Below are 14353 nucleotides of genomic sequence, written 5' to 3'. Positions count from 1 at the left end.
CTGGCATAGATTCTCCAGGGTTTGAGGCAGAAGCCTTTCCCAGCCCTACCTGGAGATTTCAGGGAGTGAACCGGGGACCTTCTGCATGCAAAGCAGATGCTCTACCACTGAGCTATGGCTCATCCCCATGGGAGGTAGGACATGCATGCCCTTGTTTGCAATCATGTAGTGTTCAAACCAGGACTAAATTTATTAACTGACTAAAATCATATAATTAATCAACTAGTGACATCCCTAGATTTCTTTGAATGGGCTCTATGGTATTTTATCTGTTAGTTTGTTTCATTTGTATACTGTCCATCCTAAAACAGTTCAGGGCTGATCACACACACACACACCCTAGTTAAAATATTAACATAAAACTCATTTAAAAACCATTAAAACCACTTAAATATTATTAATAGCCAGGCTGAAAAAGATGAAGCTTTATGGCTCTCCTGAAAGCCTCCAAAGATAATAAACCCAGGGCTGCTAAACTTCAGCCCTTCTGCAGATGGCCTACAAAACTCTCATAATCTCTGGCTACTGGCCACTGTGGCTGGAGATTGTGGGACTTGTAGTCCAAAAACAGCTGGGGTGTTTAAGATGACCAGGCTTGATAAGCCTTTTATATTGATGGGGAGCACATTCCACAACCTAGGGGTGACAACTGAGAAGGCCTGACCCCACTCGATGAATTTTGAAGGTCAGAAATCGGAAGGAACCCAATAATAATGATTTATTGTTTTGCTCTTTCATCTAAAAAAAGGCATATGGACATAAACCTGAGATCTTTACTTGCCAGAAACATTTTGATCAGTATGGGCATCAGAAATTCTGTATCCTTGATCAATATTAAAGATTCCACCAATTTTTGTTCCATTTTCTTCATGGTCATCTTCTGGAAACAAAGGATGATAAGGGCGCTTGCTTGTGGATTGCATTTCAGCTGTAACATAAATAAAAGGACTCCCAGCTAAATGGCTAACAAGCAAAAGATAACTGAAGTGCTCAATACAAACCACCAGGATCTATTTATTTTTTTATAGTGCTCAACCTTCCAGAGACTACAGACAGTATGTCATCCCAATTTCTGCCATAAAGATTCTTCTGCTGTCCTAAGTGTGCAAAAGAATGAACCACACAAACGAGGCTGCAATTAGAATTTGCTCCTAACAGAAAACAATTTCAGACAGACATTGTCCAATGGCATACCTCTAACTCTGAGGGAACATCTAAATATCATTCCTGGCGACAATCCAGGAATCACAACATGGGGGTCTCCAATGAAGAGGCATTCCTTACTGCAGCAACATAGAGCTACCACCGCAGTGGTGGCTGTGCTGTCCATGCCGCTGTTATGGCTGCAACTGGCATGGGAGTAGTACTGTGAGGACTACAATTAGATATATCATAGGTAACCTGTGCTCTGATGGAGTCACCAACAACAAAGCAGTACATCTGAAAACAGGCCTTATTTCTTTAGGCCACCACCCCTTTTGTCTGCTTGATGTCATCTGTGTGTCAACCCATGTGCTGATTGCTGGGCTGGATCAGTGCAAGGGGCACCGCGTTAATCACACACAAAAACAGGAGCCCTGCTAAGGCATTTCTCTACTCATAGCCATTGTTCCAGAGTAAAGCATGCCCTGAGACTTTGGAACCCCACTTCCGACATGCAATGATGCACTCTGAAATTTCACTTGTCCCCTATGTTTACAGCATTTTGTCTGAAGAGACAAACATTGCACTCAAGAGATCCTCCCTGAGATATATCAAGCTCAGGGTCTTCAAACAAATGCAGTAAGGATGGAGAGCAGGATGTGGATGTTAGCATACATCATGAGCAGGGCTTGCTGGTGTGCTCTCAGGGATGCAGGAATTACATGTGGCGCCCCTACTTCCATAATGCGTGAATAAGGCGAAGGACAGTAGCACTCAGCTCCAGTGCTACTTAGTGCCTCTTATTTGTTTAATCATGTTTATTTCAGAGTGGGAACCCTCAAGGAAGCTTAAGCTAACCACATAAAACAAAAACAATATGAGTAAACACACAATCAACTGCAGAGTAAAACAAAGTGCAGTCAACAATACCAGTTGCCTTACCCAACCCCAGCACAGCATCACCCTATGTTTCTTTTGTGAACCCTTTGGGGACAGAGGGACCATCTTATTTATGTATTAAATATTGTCCTATGTAAACCACTTTGGGAACTCTGGTTGAAGAGCAGGATATAAACATTCGTAGTAGTAGTAGCAGCAACTGAATGAGTCACCCCAGTCCAAATGCCTGGGGTAAAAAAAAAAAAAAAAGCTGTGTCTCTTGCTGCTTACAGAAAGGTAAACAAGAGGCTAGATCAGCTTATTTGGAGAGGATATTCCACAGTTTAAGTGCCACAACCAAAAAAGCTCCATCTTGTGTTCCCAGCTGATGGGAGACAGATAATCAGACTTCTGTTGTTGATTGCAATGCACTAAAAGAAGGCGTCCTTAAGGTATACTAGTTCCACAGGGTTTAAAGGCCCTCAACGTCAGCACCTGCACTTTGAAGTGGCCCTAGAAATGTGGTAGCCATATCATGTGGTGCCTTCTCTTCACTATTCCTCTTTTTCACTCACCAAAAAAGGAAGACTTGTCTTTTTCAAGTCGTTTTTGTGGACTCTCTTTGGTTAGTGTTTATGCGCTCTCTTGAGTCTCTTTAGCTTCCATTTTAGTGACTGCTAAATTGTTGTGCCATTGTTTTATTGTCTGAATGAAGTGTTTTAAGCCGCTTTGGATACTTTTGGGGAAAGCAGCAAATAAATCTTTTAAATAAATAAAATAAAATAAAATAAAACTGTTGCTGGGAAGTTCCCATCTGGGACTTAGCTATGCTAGGTCACTGGTTGGTATCCAAAAAGCTACATTAAGCACAAGGACTTGGGCATGCCTAGTACAACAAACAAAATATTAGCACTTTGAATTAATGATTACATTTTTATAAAAAGTGGGGGCAGGGGGGAGAAGAAATAGTTTTTACCATAGCACATTTTCCCATCTCCATATAAGCCTTCTGGACAAGGACCACAATAATAGGAATCAACAGTATTGAAGCAGACCACTCCAGGGAAGCAGGGGCTGGATTTACATTCACCAATATCTTCTTGGCAATATCTACCTAAACAGAAACACAGACATTCAGGCCCACTGAAGGCCTTTTCTGATTTTTGATTTTTACCCCACACAAGCTTAGAGGAAAAACATGCCCCCAATATCTTTTTAACACTATGAAAACAGAGACATGGCTGCCCAGAGTGGAACCCTGGGTTTGCTAGGAGCAAACAAAATCTGGGTTTCTTGTGGCCTGTTATAGGTACATTGTTTTTATTTCTTACTTTGGCTTCCAGTAGAAATGCCACCTGCTTAAGGCCAAATTTTGCCCTTTGGTTTGAACAGGCTTGGGTAGGGGTATGTGAAGATAAAACTCAGTAAGAAATTCTTAGAAAATATTTGTTCTGCTTAAGTACATTTCACAGTAACTGACTCCGGAAATCATGCATGTAATTGAATTATTGCTATGTAAATCGGAATAAGGGACAATTCACCCTGCAGCCCAGGTGTGCATTCACAGTAGAAGCTACTTATTCCATCAAAGCATCTGCCGAGGCCACAGGGGTTGGATGCGCAGTCATCAATGTTCACTTGACAAAGGTCACCTTCAAATCCTAGCAAGCAGACACAGAGGTATTTCCCACTTCCAGGTGGGAAATTGATATCTGTCACACAAGAACCGCCATTTAAACAGTCACATGGTTTCACACTGACCTACAAAACACACCCAGTGAACAGCAGGTTATTCCTTGCAAACACAAGAAATGTCATTTGTAAAGGATTGTGAGCCAACCCGAGCAGTAGTGTACTGCAGGGGAAGGGTATAAATATTTTAAATAATAAATAAAAATAAAATAAAATAAAATAAGGATTTCTGACTATATCACAGCAATTATATTATACTATACTATATTATACTATATATTAATCCAATTTCTATACCACCCTTCCAAAAATAGTACAGGGCGGTTTACACAGAGAAACAACAAATAAATAAGATGGATCCCTGACCCCAAAGGGCTCACAATCTAAAAGAAACGTAAGATAGACACCAGCAACAGTCACTGGAGGTACTGTGCTGGGGGTGAATAGGGCCAGTTACTCTCCCCCTGTTAAATAAAGAGAATCACCATTTTAAAAAGGTGCCTCTTTGCCAAGTTAGCAGGGTTTTAGTGTGGATATTTGAGCACAACGGTTATTACCTCTATTACAACTTTGACTTCAGCATTGCAGTCATCCATCACAGAAAAGGTAAATTTCTGGGTATTTGGGGACACTGCCTTCCATATCAGGAGTCCAGCAGGAGAGAGGCTGGCACCAGGGGGACCAGCACTCAGTGAAAAGGCAATGGCAGAACCTTCTGGATCTGCTGCTGTGAACTGATACACAAAATTCTCCCCGTAAAATGTTTGCAGCCTTTCTTGCAAGTTTGGAAAGATAGGAGGCTGGTTGTCTGAAACAAAGAGTTGCATTGTGCTTAAAGAACAGGAAAAAAGGCCTGCAATCAAACACATTGCTGAGCTGCTCCTTCCCACTCATTCAGTTTGCCTCAGACACCATTAGGGGCCCAGCTCCATAAGGTGGCTCCGACTGCAGTGCTTGACTTAATCCCACGTGGCAGTGTTCTTCATTGCAAGGCCAGGGAGCCAATGGCAGTTCCTAATGAACCTAAGGCGGCTCCCTGACTAATGGTCTCCTAGGATCTCACGCTGAAGATTTTTTGCCAAAGTGGCCCCCACTTGTAAAAACATGAACACATATGGCTACCTAGACAAATCCATAGAGGGCAGGCCTATCAATGGCTACTAGTCTGGTGGCTATGGGCTACCTCAGATGCAAGATGCCTCTGAATACCAGTTGCAGGGGAGCAACAGCAGGAGAGAGGGCATGCCCTCACCAATTGCCTGTGGGCTCCCCAGAGGCAACTGGCGGGCCACTGTGGGAAACAAGATGCTGGACTAGACAGACTGATCCACCAGGGCTCTTATGATGTTCTTTTCACCTGCTCTCAGAGACACTATTAGGGTGGGAGACAAAACTGACCTCTCAACCCGACTCTGGTGAGAAGGACCTCATTTGAGGGGAAGGTTACTATTATTATTACATTTTTATCTCATTCTTCATCCAAGGAGTTCAAGGCAATGTACATGGTACTCCTCTCCCTTACTGTCACACGTATCCCAAACAGTAGCTGAACTGTGGTGAGCTTTTTGGTTTTAAGGCAGGGGTTCCCAATCTGTGGTACTCCAGATGCTGTTGAACTACAATGCCCATAAACCTCAGCCACGATAAGTTACAGCTGGAGAGGATAGGAGTTCAGCAACATCTGTAGTTCAACAACATTTGCAGTACCACAGGTTGGGAAAGCATTTCAGGGTCTTTTAAAAATGTACTGATTTTACATACTCACAACATTACACAGGCGGTGCCAGACCTGCCTGTGCGGCTCTAACACATGTAGCAATGCTGCTCTGCAAGAGAACAATGCTGGGACTGCTGATGCTTGCACAATCAGCAATTCTGCAATGGTTCTACCATTGCTGATGCTTGGGCAGTCACCCATCATGCCCTACTTCCATTATTCCCATGGAAATAACCTGTGACCTGAGAACATACAAGAGTCAGCTAGTTGCTGAAGTTTGCGCAGCAGTTCTGTCACATGTCAGAGTCTCACAGCGGTGTGGGCGGCTCTGGCACTGCCTATATTACGCTGTGGGATGTGTAAATCTCCTTGAAAAGGGATGTATCAACTGCAATGTGTCAGGCTCAGTAAAGAATTCCATGAGGCATGGAATTCATGGAGGAGAGGTCTATCAATGGCTACTAGTTGGAGGACTATAGGCCACCTCCAGCCTCAAAGGCAGGATGCCGCCGAGTACCAGTTGCAGGGGAGTAACAGCAGGAGAGCGGGCATGCCCTCAAATCCTGCCTGTAGGCTTCCAGCGGCATCTGGTGGGCCGCTGTGTGAAACAGGATGCTGGATTAGATGGGCCAGCAGGGCTATTATCTGAGGGTTTCATCTCTTTGTTCTTTCTCTAGGCTGCCTTGAAGTAGTCTATATGTAAGGTTCCCACTGTGGATAACCATGGACAGGCTGTCTCTGTCCAGGATAGGTCACACCAGGCTAAGCTGGTGAGTGGCACTCTGTGCCATTGGTACCACCTGGGCCTCCATCCACAGAGCTGGATCTAGGAGCATCCCTAGACTGTGAAACCGATCTTTCAGGGGCAACACAATACCTTCTAAAAACAGGCCAAGACTAAACTCAGTCTACTGAGTCACTTACTAAAGTGTGTTTAGGACTGCAGTCTTGGACTGCAAACACTGGTGTACATATGGAAAGTGTGTGTGCTCTGTACATTCTGAAAAACTAATCAGTTTAGAGTATTTGAACAGATGAGCTTCATATCTAATGAGAACTTACTTTGAGCAATTGACCAAGTTAGCTTTGATATCTCAGGTCTGCAGAGTAAGCAGGGACTGTTAGGATTTGTGTCGCCTTCGCCGTAACACAGACCATCTATGGTGCACGTTTTCTCCTTAGCATAAACAACAACATCCATTATGACTTTAGAGTGCTTTTTAAAATATTCCCCAAGACATATTTATGTATGTATCCTGAAGTATCATAACAAGAAATGCTAGTTATGATTGTTTTTTTCTGTCTGATGAACGCATGCTTCAGAGAGAATGCACAGCATCAGTTAGCACAACAGAAAAACTTCCTGGACAGCAGTCATTAAAATGACCTAAAGCTCTCCGCGGCCCCCCCATGAAATTTAACCACCACAAATAATGGGGTTCTCCTGTATACATTCCTTCTTTTCTCCCATACTAGTGAAGCCTCTTCCGTGATAGTACATGGCTCATCTAGCAAGAAAGTAAGGGCATACCACATTTGACATTAAATGTGTCAGTGTGCAGATACAGGCTTGACTTTACTCACAAGTAGCAGCAGCAATAAAAGGCAATGATTCGGACTGGGACTACTCACTGAGGTAAGAAGCATTTAACACTTTACCTCCATGTTTTCCCACGAGCGTTTTCACACAGGGCTTTTAGCTAGCATCTCCTCCACAATGGAGGGTGTGCCAGATCTACCCCAAGTCCCTGAAAGCTATTGGGGAGCACTCCACACACGATCCGGGTTTTTCATTGCGTGTTAGAAAGTAGCCCGATTATTATCCGGGGTAAAAAAAATCCACTTTTGGCATCAGGTTTTTTGGGGCAACTTCAAACTCACAGTAAAGCCTTGCAGTGAACTCATGGTAAAGCCCGATGTCTGAAAATGCTCCACCAAATATCACCTTCCTGCAGCAGCTACAATGGTACTTTGGGATCTAAATAGCTGGGTGGTGAGTGATTTTGGGTTAGAATGCAGTATGATCGTTGAATGCCTCCTACCTCTGCACTGCAGTTCCAATTTGAACTCTGACCTTATGCAGCTGCCCCTCATGAGTCAAGCCTCTAAGGACATACTGACACATTCAACATCAAGCGTAGTTTTTCTTCAAAACTATTGATTACCCACATGCAAATGTATATAGATTTAATCAACTAATATATTGATTACTCTGTGAAAATGTTTACAATTAATCAGCTAATATTTCTTTAATCAGTGACAACTCTACTATATTTATTTTCTGGCACCTATGAGGCTGCAAATGTTCAAAAGAAAAAAAATAGGAAGGAAGCACTTGCCTTTAACCTGCATAATCCATCCAACTGTGGATCACATATCTGACAAGCTCCATCAAACAAAGTCACTGTTTTAGGGTTGCTATAAGTCAGTCCATCATTAGAAATCTGTTTAGATACACAGCAAAAGTTCCATGAATGAGACAAGCATCCAAAACAGGATTATTGAGCATTTGGCTACATGCAAATTAGCACATAAGGGTCAGGACCTTGCATATCCTAAAACATAGAATGCTGCTGTCATCAAACCAATGGTTCATCTAGCCCAGGCCTGCTAAACTTAGCCCCACCCCCACCACTGCTTTTGAACTACAGCTCCCATAATCCCCAGCCATGGTGGCTAATAGCCAGGGATTATGGGAACTGTAGGCCAACATCTCTGGGGGGCCCAAAGTTGAGCAGCCCTGATCTAGCCCAATATTATTTACATAACCTGACACTCCAAGATCCCAACTGGAGAGTTTATAGAGTGAATCTGAGATCTTCTGCATGTGAAAAAATGTGTTCTACCCAGTGGTAGAGAACTATGGCACTTTCTTTGAGGCACCGTTTACTGAGTCCCCTCAGCCATTAAGGCAGAGAACCTGTTCTCTCTATGAGGCAGCTAACAAATATTATTGATGATCCATTATTAATTATTATTATTGTTGTTGTTGTTCAGCTGTAGTCTTCTGCAGATGTTGGCTTACAGCTACCATCAACCCTGGCTACTGGCCATTGTGGTAGGAGGTGATGGGTGTCCAACAACAGCTGGAGAGCTGCAATCTGAGACCCCTGCATGAAGGTCTTCAAATAAGGCCTTACTTCATGTACCATCATTTAACTCCATTGTAAATGAGTCATAGAGGCTGTTCTCACAGGCAGCCAAGCCCAGGCTTGTGAGAGCTTGTGAGAACTGCTGGGATCCACATGGATCCCAGTGCTGCCATGGTGCAAGCCCCAGCTTTTAAGCCTGGCTTTTAGCCGGGGTTAATGGAGCGAGTGCTTCATTAACCCAGGCTCCTGGATTGTGTGTCAGTGCGGGTTCCTTGCACTGACGCAGAGACAGGTGCCTTGAGTGCCCATCCACTAGGGGAATCCCCCAATGCATTGGCTTGTCATGCAGTGCATTGTGGGATTTCTCTGGCCTCCAGAACGCCACCCATTGTGGGCGTGGCAGCATGGCATGGCTGGGGCCAGTCCGCGATCATCTGTGGGGAAGGTAGGCTTAACCCTGCCGCACAATCGTGTGAAAGGCCCCATAGAATAGCAATAGTATTAACAAAACAGAGAGTCTACTGTAGAGGCCCCTATTCCATGGATTATCTCTCAAAAGAGGACAAATTGAGCCCTACATTATATTTCTTCAGAAGGGACTGCAAAATTCTTCTTTTTAAAAGAAAACTTTTAAGTATCAATTTATCATAATCATACCAAAATGTGTATCTTTTTATTGGGTCATATGAATTTTTTCAGATTGCCTATGTTTCCATTTTTAAATGGTTTTATGCTTCACTGTTCACTGTATTTTTATTTGTTAAAAACAAATACATGTATCCATTTTGGACTCGTACATAAAACAAACCTGTAGAGATTACCTTGATCTGCCACCTTGAAATGGGTTTGTCATCTATCTCATCCATAGCATCTGACGGGGATCCTTCAGTAGGAAGCTGGCAATCAACAGTCTTGCTGTTGTGGAAGGCAGCATGGATGAATACAGATTCCCCAAGAACCCATTTGTTATCATTGTACTGAATTAAAGCACAGAAAAGCCCAGCTTAATTAAATAACAAACAAGGAGACCACACAGTACAATATTTACAAAACGGGGAAATGTTTATTGACTAGACTGAACTCTGGGATCGTTCAGATTGCTTGGATCTCTCTGGATCTAGTTGGAAGGGTGCTAATTTGGATCAGGACCATACTGCTGCGGAAACGTGGGAATGGAACCTTTCCCCTCATCCCAGGCGCCGGATACTAATTGCTAGGCCTGTGCAAAGATTCAGCTTTGAAGAGTCAAAGCCGAATCATGAGGCATTGTCCATGGCTCCATGGAGAGATGGCTGCTCCCATTGCTTACCTCCATGCAGAGTGGTCCTGTGCATAGTGGTGGCGGGGCGGGGGGGGGCGGGCTTGAAAAGGGAAGCAGAGCTGTGGGAAGCCCCAATGGCATCTTAGAAGATTCACAGGGAGTGCTGTGAAATGTAGACCTTTCCAAAGCTGCCCCATAGTACTCTATAGAGAAAGCTCTGGGAAAGACTACATTTCCCAGCATTCTACGAGCGCCTTCCAAGAACGTTACTAGGGCTTCCTGCAGCTCTGCTGCTCTTTAAGGGCTCTCCCTGGTACTGTGCACAGGACTGCTCTGTATGGAGATAAGCAGCGGGTGTGGCTGTCTCTGTGTGGGGCCAGAGGTGATATGTACATGATTCTTTTTGGAACTTTCGAAGCCAAATATTTGCATAGGCCTACAAACCACCTTTTGGCTGCTATTTGATCTGCAGGGCAAAACATACAGCGATCAGTTTAGAGTGAAAGTACAATTTGGGTCAGGAAACCAGCACTGGAGAAAAGGGCAACAACCAATCACAGAGCTCCGGATGCCACATCTAGTTAGAGAGAGGAGGATGGTCTTACATGTTTTGTTCCATACCTGATTAAGGAGTGATTAAGGAGAAATTATCTTTGGTTGCCATGCCCAAGTGCCAAACTACATTAAGCCCACAGTTGGGGCCAATGTGCTTGATTTTTACAACTTAAATTGTAGCCATGGGGTGGGTGAGAATCAGGATTGGGGCTTCAGTCTAGGGGGACTTTAACTTTTTGCTCCTGCTGCGGCCCCAATTTGGATCGGGCCATCAGTGGCTGCTATTTGACCTGAGAGACAGAAGTTTCCACTAGTGTCCCTGGAAGCTTCCCTTGGAAAATATTAAACCTAGCAATTATTTAGACTGAATAACATGTAATTTTGTCTATAAATTTTAAATTCTATAAAATTTAGTTGAAACTACAGTAACTTGTTTTTTGGAATCTTGGGGTTGAGACTACTATTGCTGAGAGAGTTGTAACAAGGACAACAACAAAAAAACCAACTATCAATGAGTGAAGTGTGAGACGTTTCAAACTGTGATAAGTGAACTCACAATAATTGTCTCTCTAGGAGTTTGATCGGGAGGGCTTTTAACTTAATGGAGTGTAAATGTGCTGTTGACTTTCTCATTACAGACTGGCTTGCAGATGAGAGGATCCATGTTGCGCTCAAGGAAAAATCCATAGCCTGCCTTGTAATGGAACCCACCAAAATAACCTTAGCATCTACTGGAATTAGCCAAGTAAAAAGAGTTACTGGAAAAAGAAGATATTCTGTAGTGAATAGACATGGAATTTCTTATACATATGGGCTGAAATGTCGTATTAACCGTTCTTTTTCAAAGACAGAGGCCAAACGCTAATTTGAGCATCGGCTTTCCAATACTGGAGAATTAATCAAGTGTATTGGATAAACTCCAGCTTAAATAATTGCTTTACTGGCAACAAAAATCCTGTAAATTTCATTTGCAGTCTTCCTATAAAACTGGTAATGCTGTAAATAGGATAAAGTGCATAGTGGCCACTTCAGATGAATTAAGCCATGGTTTGCTGGGTTGCAAATGCAATCTGAAGACTACCAAGACTGCACATTCCTTCCCGCCCCCCTCAGCTTTGGCATGGAGCTGTGATGCATATATCCTGGTTTGTTTAGACCACCATTCTGCATGTCATCGGAAGCTGTGGCTTATCTACAGTTTACAGAATGGGATATAAAGCTGGGATTCAATCCCAGTTACATATCCTGGTTTGTACAACATAGTTAAACCTCAGCTCCTGGGTTTGGAAAAATATGGTTTAAATTAGGATTTCCTGGGCATAGAAAGTGGGGGAGAAGGGGGAAGCATGTGCCTTCAGGAGGCTTTGGGTTGCGTTCAAGCCCCAGTAAACTATGGTTTGTTGCGTCATCTGAACCACCTCAATGTGGACTGGGGTGGACTGTGGATTGACTTAAGAACATAAGAACATAAGAACAGCCCTGCTGGATCAGGCAAAGGCCTAACATTAGCTTACTTAATTACAGCCAACTTAACATTAGCTGTATGGAGACGTCCAGCCTGCTCATAAGATCTGAAAAAGTGCTCAGGGTCAGTTGAAATCAACTGTGAAACACCACACAACACCACACAACTGTGAAACACCACACAACCGTGGTACAGGTAAATTATGTGGATTCCTGCAATAACTCTCCAAGGCCCAGAATGGTACCACAGAGGGTCTGAAGTAGTGCTGTGCCACACTGTCCCTAGTTCAGAGGTACAAATGATCAAGAAGATGCAACTGCAACCAAACTCTGGTTGTAATTGAACTGATAGTGGAACAACGATAGAATCAGACCTGTGATGTGTACCACACTCCGTCAATGGATCTGACAGGTTCTAAAGTATCACCAGGTTCATCAGACACTTCATCACACATATGCAGGTGCCTTTACTGCACAACATGAGTTGCAATGAGCGATGACATCCCTAGGCCATGCCAGGGCTTCCCTCATATCCATACACACCTCTATCATATGACATGGAGATGTTGATCACTGACATGACTTAATGGCTATCCATACAACATGCTCTATGAAGCCTCTATGAAGCTATTCACATGAGCAGGCAAAACCGGGCTAAGGAAGTCCAGCCCGTCTTTTTCTGTGCATGTGTACCAGTGGGATCATGTCCAATACCGGCAGCGCCTCGGCAGCAAGTCTGCCTTCAGAGCAACCCTCTTAAACAGGGTTAGGAGAGTGACTGCTCTCCTACCCCCATTTTACTGATCATCTGCCAGCCCTGGCTGGGGCTGGCAGACTGTGGGGCTCCTGGCTGGCTTTGGGGAGTGGGGATCTCCATAATGCACCATATACTCGCACAGTGCATTATGAGAGTTCCATAGGGTGGGCAGACGTGTCCTGGCACCACAGCCCTCGGAGCTACCAGCAAAAGCCGGCAATCATCTGGGCAGTCAATCTGGCTGCCCAGCAACAAGAAAAGGTTCATCTGCATGGGAGGTAAGCTTTTCGTGGCTTCCTCCCCTCGCCCGTTTGAGCCCTTCCCATGGATCGTGAGAAAAGGCTCTATGTATGCATGGCAAGCTTTGGGGGCCATTCCTGGTTCTGTTTCAGAGCCCAGAACAGGCATTCAGAATGCCCATGGATCTTGCATGTTGAAGTATATGGAATCTGGATGAGTAAGTCAGCTTAGCAGAACTCTTCCAGACAGAAGAGTACACTTCTTCTGTACATTTCTAGCCAGCATGGGGGGTCCTAGGTATTCACATTTGCACAGAATCAAGAGAGTCGAGTGCACCAACAAAGAAAAACAGCACCACGCTGAACATAATTCCACAGATCTGTACATCTCACAGCCTCTGCCACCTGTTCTGACCTGGCAATTCCTTCAGTTTACTATGAAGCCAAATGGATTCAATGTGGTATAGAAAGACATCAAGTGGTGGAAACCTGACCACGATGAGCAGAGCTTTGTGTTACGTTTTATTAGGTAAAAGAAGTCACCTGCAATTTGTTAATTACACATCTGAGATCTGGCAATTCCCTGAATCCGTGGCCAAAAGCTCGTACAGTTGTGCAGTCATACTGTCGGACATCACACAATCCTCCATTATCGAGCTCTATAATTTCTGGAACCTGATCTTTGAAGCAAAAATCAGAAAGTGTAACACATTGAGTCAATAAACTGTATGGACCAAAAACAGTCAAGTGTACATCCTAATCTGCAATATATGAGAATTAGACAACTCAACCTAAGAAGTTCTTGTGTTATTCTCATTTACACTGAGATTCTTTCACACTAACGACTACTACAAATGTTTATACACTACTTTTCAACAAAAGTGCTCAAAGCAGTTCCTAGAGAAAAACAATAAATATATAACTTGTTGTTTATAGTCCAAGGGTGTCATGAGCCTAGCTCCCACCAGCGACTCAGAGTCTGATCCTGAAGCGGCAGGACCAGCCCCAGGCTCTGATCACACCACACCGGAGCCTGAGAAAGCTCCAGAGTGTGACCCTCTAAAGAGGCAGGGCCAGGCCCAGATCCAGCTCTGTGCCCCAACACTGGACCACAGCCTGAGAGAGCTCCAGAGACGGAGCCTCTTGAGACATTGCCCTAGAGCCTGAGTCCCCGCAAAGTGACCACCTCAAAACCTGAGCCCCCAGGGTATCCAGTTCTTCCTACCACCCTCCCTAGTCTGGAAGTCAAAAAGTACAGGCAGTGAGGATGCACAGCCAGCCCGAAGCAGGTCTGGAAAGCCACCTGACACGTCAATCATCTGCCCACCCTAGCTCTTCATGCTTAAGACATTTGCCTGAAGGAGCGAATTCCCTAAGTTCGGGAGGCCTCAGTCTGCTGATCACGGAAATGCCTGCAATCATGCTTAGGGTGTTCGTCTCTTCAGAAGAATGTCTTAAGTGTGAAGAGCTAGGGTGGGAGGATGATTAACGTGTTGGGGTGGGTGAGATTTCCAGACCTGCTGCATGTGTTTACTGGCTGGATTTCTGAATGCC

General features: G+C 44.1%; 1 protein-coding gene across 7 annotated transcripts in view; it reads right to left on the bottom strand.

Annotated features, from left to right (window-relative positions):
- The window catches only part of VWDE (von Willebrand factor D and EGF domains), a 100110-nt gene that overhangs the window by 14957 nt on the left and 70800 nt on the right, over window positions 1-14353 (bottom strand). For 5 of the 7 annotated variants that reach the window (XM_053265568.1, XM_053265571.1, XM_053265572.1 and 2 more), the window contains 8 exons: window positions 13343-13479; window positions 9345-9500; window positions 7771-7875; window positions 6494-6608; window positions 4272-4522; window positions 3564-3783; window positions 2999-3136; window positions 782-928 (listed from right to left, as the gene is read on the bottom strand). In XM_053265568.1, coding sequence (XP_053121543.1) covers window positions 782-928; window positions 2999-3136; window positions 3564-3783; window positions 4272-4522; window positions 6494-6608; window positions 7771-7875; window positions 9345-9500; window positions 13343-13479 — 1269 coding nt within the window. The remainder of the gene's footprint in view (window positions 1-781; window positions 929-2998; window positions 3137-3563; window positions 3784-4271; window positions 4523-6493; window positions 6609-7770; window positions 7876-9344; window positions 9501-13342; window positions 13480-14353) is intronic. The other 2 variants (XM_053265569.1, XM_053265570.1) reach the window with 2 other exon arrangements.

Source organism: Hemicordylus capensis, chromosome 6, assembly GCF_027244095.1.
Source record: "Hemicordylus capensis ecotype Gifberg chromosome 6, rHemCap1.1.pri, whole genome shotgun sequence".
Lineage (NCBI taxonomy): Eukaryota > Metazoa > Chordata > Lepidosauria > Squamata > Cordylidae > Hemicordylus > Hemicordylus capensis.
Note: the sequence above shows the minus strand (reverse complement) of the source record. Positions and strands in the feature narration are given on the sequence as shown.